The 11,664-nt window shown below is 39.1% G+C and overlaps 1 protein-coding gene across 1 annotated transcript in view; it reads left to right on the top strand.

The window, feature by feature from the left end:
- The window catches only part of adamts7 (a disintegrin-like and metallopeptidase (reprolysin type) with thrombospondin type 1 motif, 7), a 103,412-nt gene that overhangs the window by 72,581 nt on the left and 19,167 nt on the right, over window positions 1-11,664 (top strand). Inside the window, exons 20-23 of the mRNA XM_071922485.2 lie at window positions 717-869; window positions 1,658-1,831; window positions 2,892-3,038; window positions 10,047-10,209. Of these exons, the coding sequence (XP_071778586.2) occupies window positions 717-869; window positions 1,658-1,831; window positions 2,892-3,038; window positions 10,047-10,209 (637 nt within the window). The remainder of the gene's footprint in view (window positions 1-716; window positions 870-1,657; window positions 1,832-2,891; window positions 3,039-10,046; window positions 10,210-11,664) is intronic.

Below are 11,664 nucleotides of genomic sequence, written 5' to 3'. Positions count from 1 at the left end.
AGCTTTTTCCCGGGGCCAACGCTCGAATGTCAATAAACTCCCTCAAGTGTCCTGAATTCTTATGGGATATTTCACATACATTTGCTTCTTCTTGGGCTCCTGTTGTGCTCTACATAAAATTCAGAATTACAATTTATTTGCATGTCATGAATAAATCTAAAAATAAAACTTTGGTAGTACCTTGGGATGTGTAACTTCCTGGCCCCAAAATTGTCGATTCTCTGTTATCTGTTGCTCAGGTAGAGATGATTGGAGAATTGGGTTTTTTTCTCTCTCCATTCATTGTCATTGTGTGGAGAAACAGGTCTGAAAATTACACTTTTAGTACATAAACAAACGCAAACAAAGCAGATTCTGACAATGCATAATGCATCTGCTTTATCCGTGTTCGTTTATGTGCTAAAAGTGTAATTTTAAGACCTGTTTCCCCACACAATGGCAGTGAATGGTGAGAGAAAAAAACCCAATTCTCCAATCATCTCTACCAGAGCAACGGATAACAGAGAATCGCCGATTTTGGGGTTACATCATGTCCAGGAAGCTACACACAACCCAAGGTACTACCAAAGTTCGACATCCCTTTAAGGCTGATTCTGATACACATGAATCTTATAATTTCATATGGTGTGCATTGTTATCCGGGAGCTCTGTTTTGCATGCTAGAGCCTTTGAAACTCTAATTATCAAGTGTGTCACTGTGCTGTGCTTGTTGGCAGTGCTCCACCAGCTGTGGTCTGGGTGCCATCTGGAGGGCTTTGGCCTGCAGCACCGGCTCCGACTCTGACTGCGACCCGGCCAAGAGACCTGTGCCGGCCCGACGCTGCTACCTGCGGCCCTGTTCCACATGGAAAATGGGGGAGTGGACTAAGGTCAGACTGCTTAGTCTGAGATGATAATGCTTATTATGCTGTAGTATAGGCGGTTTTTATGTTGCTAAAAATGGGCTTTACTATGATAAGAACAATGTTCTTGAAAAGTGAGGTGTCATACAGTACTTGGTAGAAAGACAGACAGACTCTGAACAAAGGCTTTTACCAAGATATTTCTTTTTGATTTGAATTAATTTTATTATAGTGTCGTACACCATACTGGTGCCCAGCCCACATAGGTTTACAAGACACTGTGAGTGAAACAAAGTGATCAAACAAAAGGTGCAATGCTAAATACATAGAATGCATGTTGTCCATCTACAATTCACTTTCAAATTTCATTACAAACAGTGAAGTTCAGTATCGTAGTATCCAATATCTCATTCAGAATTCAAAATAAATAAGGATTCCTCCCTTCTTTTCCGCGCCTTAGAGATATATTGGGCAGTGTCAAAGTCATAGTTTCTAAACAGATTTTCAAGTCTTTGACCATCCTCCATCAGAAATAAATCACAATGAATTCGCTAATCGCACTTCTTAATTCTCAAATCATTATATAAAGGGCAATAAAACATAAAGTAAATTTCATTTTCAATCTCATTTTAGCCGCAGAGTGAACATAGTCGCTCTTGCCCTGGAGTGTTATTGTATCGTCCAGTTTCAGTATTTCAAAAGGGGTTTTCTTGTTACAAATTTTTACAAGTCTGCTAGTCTTTTTATAATCAGTTGTTAGTAGTCTCCAACACCTCGAACTGTTTGAATAATGATCATGCTATTTGTTATACCAGTGCTCCAACAATTGTGGAAGCGGTGTGACGTTACGAGAGGTCCAGTGTTTTGACATGCGGGACCAGAGGCTCCTCCGACCGTTCCACTGCCAGGCAATCTCCCCCAGGCCCCGGACCCGAATGACCTGTAACCTTCAGCCATGTCTGGACTGGTACACCTCTTCCTGGGGACAAGTGAGTACCCGAAACCAATGAAGGAGAAACAAAAAAAAAATGTTAAAATGGTGATTATGCTGAGATTGTAGGAAAAAATGCAGTTATTTATGTGCCTACACAGGTACACGCAAATGGATGGTGAGCGTGTCCAAGCTTATATGAGACTTAAGACAAAAAAACTGCATGTAGAGTCTCATATTCTGGATTTTGTCAGGTTTGTCAGGTTCCAAACTGAATAAGATGTGCTATGCAGTGGAAGGTAATGCAGCTTTGAATTTAATATCTCACAACATACTGTATGTGAAAATATAACAGGCACACTGGGTTTCTCCTTGTCATTATGAAAGGAAGTCAATGTGGATTGGTGAAATTGGACAGGAGAAACTCTTTTCAAATACAGCAGTGTCAAAAGTGATAAACCTATTTTTTCTTTGAAACCTCATCAAATTTGAGGATCTTGATAATTTAAGTAGTACCACCAAAGTACCATGAAAAAAGTACAATAAGACCAGATATCTCTGGATCCCAAGGAGATATGGAGAGTCCAGAACCACCTTTAAGTTCTCACTCTGAAGAAACTGTATTTCAGTTTGAGACCCATGAGACGATCACTTAAGTCCAACTGGATGAAAGTACTTCAGAGAGACAATACATGTTGATTCTCATATTCTGGATTCAGAGTTGCTCAGGTTTCAAACAAAATATAACAGGCACACTTTAAGTGGGTTTTTCCTTGTGATTATGAAAGGAAGTCAATGTGGAATGTCAAAATTGGACAGGAGAAACTCTACTGAAACTGCACCCCATGGATTTTCACGCCTCAACCCCGAGTCGAAAGCACAATCCACAGAACAAGCGCTTTTATTAAGTCTGAATCACACCCATAGAAACCTTTTACTGCTTACCAATTTATTTTCCACCCCTACATGTGCAGCCTTGTCTGAAAGTACAGAACAATATAGCAATCGTGCAATTGAAGGCTGCATACGGTGTGTACTTTCTATGCATGTACTGTTTGAGCATGTGTGTGATTGTGTGTGTGTGTGTGTGTGTGTGTGTGTGTGTGTGTGCTCCTCAGTGCTCTGAGGTGTGTGGGGGAGGGGAGCAGCAGCGTATGGTCACCTGTCCAGAGGAGGATCGATGTGACAAGGACCTTCTGCCCAGCAACATCCAGTCCTGTAATAGTCAACCTTGTGTACAATGGCTAACTGGGTCTTGGGAACAGGTACAATACATACACACACACACACACACACACACACAAAGCACAAAGCACAAAGCACAAACAAACACAAGACAAGAGGGCACAATCCAGCATGATTCATAGATGTGATTCATGAAGAATTGATCGCCTCCTATTGATTTATCCGTGATGTGATAATGTAAACACAAAAAAATGCATTTTGAGAAACTTACATATACATATACAGTATATATATATATACATATATATATATATATATGTATTTGTATGTAATCCTCTGAAGCAGCTTATTAAGGTTACTGTGTGTAACACCAGTGGTGACTTTTAATTACTAGAATTAAAATTGGCTATTCCAATTGATTTGGTAACATCATTGAAGAAATCCCACACATGCTATTTTTAAATACATGAATATAATTACGTCACAGAGTTGGTGTAGATTATTCAAAAATCCACAGATGATCAGCTATTATAACCTCACAATTTAGCATTCTTATCTCTAAAAAAAGATATCCACACTCACTTATGGTAAAGTGTGGTTTATGCATACTTACCAACCCTCTCATTTCTCCTGATTTTCTCCCATATATTGATCAAATTTTGAAATCTGCCCAAAAAATCTCAACAAAATACGTTATATCAAAAGCACCGTGTCCATGGTAACCTTACTCCCATGTTTGGCAGTTCTCCCTTCTGATTACTTCCGACTTCATTGAAAACATCATTTGGCAGACTAGACTGCTTCTGTTTTGGCTGTGAGTTGATGAGAGAGTCTGCAGAAGAGGCTTATTTGATTTAGGCAAAACAGCATCATGTTTAAGGTCTTGAGAAGCTACAGATAGCAGCGTGAGATCCAGACCGGTCTTTAAATTAGTAAAAAACAGCTTTGTTTAGCAGCTGCTCCCGTGTGGCACATGTATGCACAGAATGCTAATATTGTAATTTTAGTCGGTTGTAGGCATGTGCGAGATATGTAATTTTTTAAACTTATATTTTTCAAATAGAATACAAGAAATTAAAAGATTTACAGTTTCGTACTGTATTTTTATATGCTCTCACGGTCGGCAAGTGTGTGTTTATGTCAAGAAGAATTATCCTGAATCAAGCAACTGCACCCCGCACTGTCACAAATCTCATGGCGGTCATCCAGTAATTACATGAGTCACACTGGGCATAATGCCGCTTCATCCCACTTTCACTTTCTCCCTTCATCTCCCCTCATGACTTGGCAACATCCCTGCTCCCCAGGAGCCGGCAGGCAGACGGGGATTTCAATACAAAGAGTCTCTTTAATCCCTGAACGGAGTCTGAAATTCAAGTCTTTCATCTGTACACTGAGAGAGCACACACACATACACACACACACACACACACACCGTCAAGGAAAAGCACATCTACACCATCATTTACGTCATACAAATACTCACTAATCATTATAAACGCAATCGAACACACACTGTCACACTGTCAGTCTCAGTTGCTATCAGACTTTATACCTGTTCGCATGACAAAGTTATTAATTCATATCATGTTAAAGTCTGTTGACAGCCAAATATTAAGACTGACGTGGCAAGTATCATGACAGGCAAACAAAAATACAAAATGAATGTTAAGGTTTGGTTCATCGACAGCATAAAAATGTGTCATTTGGATGGGAATTTACAACTTTAGGATGAGTGTTCATTGTGCAATCATGTTTTTCCTGCTTTGCCTTGCCTTGCTGTGTGCATCTATAAAGACACTCAGTGCCCAGTGGGTAAATTTCATCACCTGTCCTCTCCTAATTCTTCTCGTCATCCCACTTTGAAATGCCAAGTCAAGGATTTGTACAGTCAAAGAATAATAATTACTGGCTAACAAACTCTAGGAATAACTGCCAGTGATGTAGTTCATTCAGTTTTTCAATGCAGTATTCAAAAACATCAACCAACTTTTTCCAACTCACTCTTGACTCTCTCTCTCTCTCTTTTTGTGTCTCTCTCAGCTGTAATTTAAAACAGACAAACGTAAACTCAGTCAAAAACAGGTTTTATGGTGTAATTTTTAACTCAACTCTCATCCTAGTCGAGGAACATACAGTATATACTGAGATGTCAGCATTACATTTTAGCATTTCATATGATTAGAAACAACTTAATATTTACAAAGTTAGTAAAGGCACCTGTTGAATTTCAGTAATATCCAATATGCTTATCTCTAATAAAAGTTGTTTTCTCAGCCCCCCTGGTGTCCATACATAACTAAAGTGTGTCAAATCAGAACCGGACATTTTGAACATCACCAATATAATTTCAGAACATAATATTTTATTCATTCTTATTTCAAAGTAAAATTTAAGCAGATGTATTACTGTAAGAGCTAGCCTTAACATTTGAAACTACTGCATATCCCAAAAAGTTTGCTCTCCCTCCATGATGTTTCCTGTATTATTAGTATGTCAAAGTAACATACAGAAAGAGGTTTAAAGCATGTATGTATGCTATCAATGATAATGAAATCTGATTATTATACTGCAATCCCTGACTCATCATATGTGCTTGATAGCAATCTTTCACTTCAAAATAGGCAAGCAGTTCTTTAAACACTGACCTCAATATTTGTAATAAAAAATAATTAATAATAAAACTATATCCATTTTCTAGCCCATAGAATATCCGTGGCCTATTTCTCCCTTTGGATGCTGATGACATTTACTCCATTGTGCCTCATCCCTCATATTTCAATATCCCATATCTAACTTTTCAAAAGCAACGCTGAAAGGACAGATAATTATCAGGTGATCCCGTTCACCTGATAATTTCAGCGTTTCTTTTGCCATGTGCTCTAAAGATGATCGAATCTTCCCTCATGATTTACTTTTACAGGAAATAACATTTTCTCATCATTTGGCTTATTCTTTACATTATTTTGTGTTTGGTTTATTCATTGGACTACTGTTTTTGTTTACTATTGCATTCATGCTTCAAAAGTTTCATCAGTCAGACAACCACTTGTTTTTACATGGAATTTTTGGAAAAATGGAAAAAGAAATGATTGCCCACTATTTGAAACTATACTACAAAGAGAACAACAGATATCCTGCTGTGCCACATTGTATTAACAGTAATTAACAGTATTTTGTCATATTATTATATATTATTTTGTTATATGTATTCCAGCAGATGCACCAGCAATGCAAATAATGTAACTCAGAATGAAACTGTGACTGCTGCAGGCTTGCAAGTAAACAATTTTATGAGAATAGATGTCTGGAGAGCTATCTGAATCTTGTGGCCTTCAAGGACACTGCAATAAAAAAATATATTCTATTCTATTCTATAACCTCTGCCAAGCTGTGTGTACTCTGTTTGGTTGTAGGAATTACTGGAGTGTTCACCCAGTTGTCCCTGGAGTTAAATTGAGATTGCAGGTCAGTGTAAAAGCCAGACAATAAATAAACCTAAATGAAACTGCTGTGCGCCATAGGGAGTCTTTGATAGAATAAATAGAAAATGCAGTCTGTGTGGAATGAACACCAACATAATTACATTTTTTAATTTCCACCACTTGGGAGAGATTGCCCTTTCCATCACGACTTCCTTAGACCCCTCATTCATTGCATTAATAATGCTCTGTGCATACGTTGAGGACAAAAATCAGCATCATGCATCACATTTGGTCACAAATAGGCTACAGGGATTTTCAATTTATGGCTCCATTGTTTAAAGAGAGTGGTTTGAAATGCCATGATCTTGGTTTGCAAGGGGATTGAGGGCAAGCCCCAGTGGTGCCTGTGTTGACTCGCTAAATGTGGGAGAAGTGATAAAATACTATTCATAATATTCCCAGGATGTCACATGCATTTCCTACCAATATGGTGTTTTACCATATACACAGCTCATTGGCTGTCATTTGATTATAATCACCTGTTAATTTATTACAATCACCTGTTATTTTCCTACCAAGATGGCCGTGTGGTGATGGAACAGAATACTATGTAGACATAGCATCTTTAATGTTTGCTGTAAGATTACAGGTGTGCCCCCAAAGAAACTGTATGAATATTTGAATACAAATGGTCACTTCACTTCGCTCAGTAATTGCAGTTTCATTACCAGAAGGTACAGGGCTGCTAATCAAGAGCCCAGCTGGCAGGTCATTTTTCCCCGAAGCAGGAACAACTCAGAACACACGGCTGTGTCGGATCAAAGGGCCAACTGCGCTCAGTGCAGCAACTGATGTGCAACATTTGACGCTCCTAATCTGACGCTTCTATATCGCATCACAGGCAATTTGAATCGTAAACAGCACTGGCACTAACATTTCATCCATGTGCCATGATTAGAACGTATAGAGTGACGTAAAAGATGTTCCATAGCCTCCTCTGCAGTCCACTTTATATATTTGGAGACCAGCCAGTTCACCATTATTAAAAATGAACTTGCTAATATAATATTTGTGCCATTGCTTTCAATCTTGCCTTGTGCTCCAAACATCTGAACAATTGTATGCTAACAGCTAACCTATGTGCTTAGTTTACAGTCACTAGCCCCTTTCCCACATGAAACCCATAAAATTGCAGTTTTCATTTTTCTGGTGAAGGTAGCAGTTTCTGTTGTTCACACAAGACATGCCTTTCTGCTGTTTTAGCATAATGCTACCATTCACACAATACTGCCAGTGCCTTTAAATTCCACTGTTAACTGTCCTAACGTTGTGCGTGCCATTAATGTTATGGCATTGTTCACGCATACGGTCGATACAGAACTTTAGTAGTAACGTTACAACGTCTTGAGCGGTAAAATTGGCAGAACTGATTTACCCGCATTTCGACACCGTCTCCTTTTCACACATGACTTCTGTTGGTCCTGTGCTGACAATTTAAAATCAAACCAACGTCAGAGCAGACATTTCAAGGTGGTTTGATATGCTTTTAGTGCATGTGCCATGTTTGAAAATGCACACATCAGACGCCTCCAGTACAGTTCTGCCCTACAGTTTGATTTAGTGTTCCACTTCTTGTTAAGTTCTTTACTATATGTCTACACAGTGTATATAATGTGTATGTACAGCTGTATTGTAAAATCCTACACGTGCCTGTTCTTCCTACACGTTTCTTCATGCATTACACAGGCGCGTATGCAGGCATAATGCACACATGGACACACTCAGCACACACGCACGTGTACAGAACACGATACAAAAGCCCATCACCCAGTAAGTGTAGTTACTGGGAAATTATGTACATGGCGTATACTATGACATACCGCTCCTCATCTCGAGGCTTGATTAGGAATGATTCAGCCAGTGATTAGACTGTGTGAGGCTTGGGCACGCTGAAGGCTGGCTGGAGTGATTTAATTCAGGACCTTTTAGAAGCAGAGGTTGTTTTCAGGTGACGCCTGGTAGAAGACACATACTATCTGGTCATTGTCATGCTGAAGCAATCCGCCAAGTTAAAGTGGTATTGCACTTTGGTAGAAGATTCTCACTTCTGAAGGAGTTCGGGTGCTGTAAGTCATCTGTGTTAGTCGCCACGGGGCTCCACTGCCACTGCTTGTATTGAGGTTCTTTTCCCTCTCAATATTTCTAATTTCAAGGTATAAATCCTGAAGAATTCCTGAAAAATATGACTGTAGATGCAGAATTGACGTACTTTTCCACAAATGTGTTAAAAGTATGATTTTCAGACTAGGCTTTCAAAATTAACGTAAGTAAACAATTGAGGTGGCTGTCTGTTTTTTTTAAGAGAAGTTAATTAATGTGACACAGTACACTGTAGGTATACTGTAGTTAGATTTACAGTCAAAGTATGGATAATCCTGTGATTCCACACCTGCTAATCTTTTGTTGTACTCCTAAATGAAGGTCTGCAGCACATGGAGCATGCCCAAAGCACAAATCTGTTCTTGTCTTCACTCAAAGGATCACAGTCACAATCACAGCTATATGACAAAGTCTTGGCTTTACTGAGTCACATCAGCAGGAGAAGCTCCCCATGATTCTTGTAGCTCCTGTTGGCCCAGGAATTGTCCTGCTGCACAGAAAGCCCTGAACTCTTAAGGGCATCATTTAGTTCCCCAGACCAGCACTTTGAATCTGCGGGCTAAGCCACTGAAAGGAACAGTTAAACTGCAAAAGGATTGCCAATAAATATCATAAAGACTATTCACAGTGCTTGTGCGTCATCCAATTGTGACAGTTGAATCAGTGCCTATTGTATTATAGCCTCACAGGCATTCAATGCACATATGCACACAAATTTACAAGGACGTTTCGACCAAGGCCAGAGTACACTCGACGGGTCTATAATTACTTCCCATGGTTATACAATTTATGAAAGGCACACGGCGCCTATAAGCAGTACTTAAATCAGTTGTGTAGGGCCCACATGTCATTTCAACATAAAATAACATGACAAGCCCGCTCATTTCATCATTCACTCAAAAACATGGCCACAGGTGCTTTGCTGAAGCATCAAAGTCAACCATGAAGACTCCAATCCAGGATTTTCTTGGTATATCCCTTGGTATAAATATCAAAGGGCATGATTTAAAGATGGAAAATAAGCTTTTGGCAGCATTGGCATTTCAATGTTGGCAAACAACATCTATTTTAAATGTGTTTTATATGTATTTCAATAGAGCTTCCGCAATAATATGCAAACAAAAATCTTCAGATCAAAGTGCAATTATGATCCTTCTCTTAGTCATAATCAGCAAAAAGAAGCTTTTCAAAACAGTTTGTCTATTGAAAATCCTCCGTAGGCCCCCCTAGAGTTATTGGAAAAGTTCCCTTTTTCAGATTTTTTGCCTTTGCCCCTAAGAAAGTCTCAGCACACACCATTACAAGCCAAGCATTACTAATGAACACATCCAGGTCCTTCTAAAACTATTATCCTTTCTCTCTGTACGCAGTTTCCTTGTGTTCCTTCCTTTCTTCGTTCTAAAGAAATATAAATGTCTGTTGGACTTCCCGCTGCCCTCGCTTTCCTTGAAAAATTACCCATGTCACCCTTCAAGTCCTCACCCAGTCTATTCTCCCTGGCAGTGTTCGGCTTCTTGCGGTGGCGGAGTGCAGCGTCGGCTCATCAAGTGTGTCAACACAAAGGCCGAGACAGAGGAAGAAGTGGATCAAGCTCAGTGTGACCATGAGACGCAGCCTGAGAACACCCAGAAGTGCAATTTACACGAGTGCGAGAGCGCCCCCTATGGTGAGTAAAAGCCAGTTGAAGTATTATTGAACTTTGGTAGTACCTTGGGTTGTGTAGCTTTCTGGACATGATATCTGTTGCTCTGGGGCTCCGATAGAGACAATTGGAGAATTACGTTTTTTTCTCTCTCCATTCACTGCCATTGTATGGTGGAACAGGTCTGAAAATCACACTTCTAGCACATAAACGAACGCGACCAAAGCAGATTCTGACAATATATATAAAAAACTTGATTTCTGTGTATGGTTGTATAAGACTGCTCAGAGGTCTTTTGTTTCTATTGATGAGATTAGCAGCATTGCAGAGGGCACTCAAGGACATTGCGCCTCAAGCTAATTGTTCAGTTCAAATGAATTGCCCTTTCAACTGTTTTCCAGATTTCTAATGTGAAAATGGAGGCATTTGTATTGTGCTATTGGTAGCATCAGCAGCTGTTCTCACTGAACTTTGAAATTGCAAAAAATTGCTTGCCAACACATACACTGCTCTTGATGATCCAGACTGCACAAAAGCTAATAATTTTGTTGTCATCCAGGCACATGCTAATCTCTGTCAACATTACCTTGCAGGCACACATCTTCTAAATTGCCAGTGTGTGTGACCCTTTTCAGTATTGTAATTATTGGCTGTTATCCTACACACTTACAGCTAAAGCTCAATCTATAGAATGTACAGTAGAAATTATGCTACATATCTTCATCATCTTATGAATACAGTGTATTATACTGGGGAGTACTGAGAATTTACTGTTCATCACGGAGTATAGGCACATCAGAGTGAAAGTCTCTCTGATGGCATTATGGGTAATTCACTAGAAGGAAGCTTCAGGGCATTTGGACATGCTATTAATAGCTCTCTGACTTTTTCTCTCCTCACATGGCTTTCCATTACTGATGTATGTGAGTAACTATGGAAGTTTAAAATAGCTGCCTACATGTTCAAGTTCACTTTATCATTATTAGTCAAAGTCATTCCAATCTCAGCAGAAGCGACTATAAGCCCTCCTGGGAAGTACTGTATATCTTTGAATACAGAGTGCCAGCAGAAATAGCTTTGTAAAGCCAATTTTTTCCATAAAGAAAAAACACGTGCATTAGAGAAAAGTCTGGATCTTTGAGAATCAAGATAGGTTTAACAAATATTGTCTTGTTTTGTCCCTGTCTTGAAAAATACTAAGGCACGTCTCATTCAGTGACTTGAAATTAACAATTAATACTTCAACAAATATGGATAAATGTGATACTATGTCAAATGCTAAATTATGCTTATGGCATTTCTGTTGGAAAGATGTAATAAAGAAGAGGAATAAGATGTAACAGATGGCCGTAAGCCGGGCTGCCCAAATTCTAGGACTTTTTTTTTTTTTTAAGTGGAAAATCCTACCTAAAATCAACCATGTCAAAATACAAAAGATGGATTATGAGTGCTCACAAAGCAGTTGCTTGTCTCAATGTG

The sequence above is a fragment of the Centroberyx gerrardi genome, chromosome 1, assembly GCF_048128805.1.
Source record: "Centroberyx gerrardi isolate f3 chromosome 1, fCenGer3.hap1.cur.20231027, whole genome shotgun sequence".
NCBI lineage: Eukaryota > Metazoa > Chordata > Actinopteri > Beryciformes > Berycidae > Centroberyx > Centroberyx gerrardi.
This window is presented reverse-complemented; position numbering and strand designations above follow the sequence as displayed.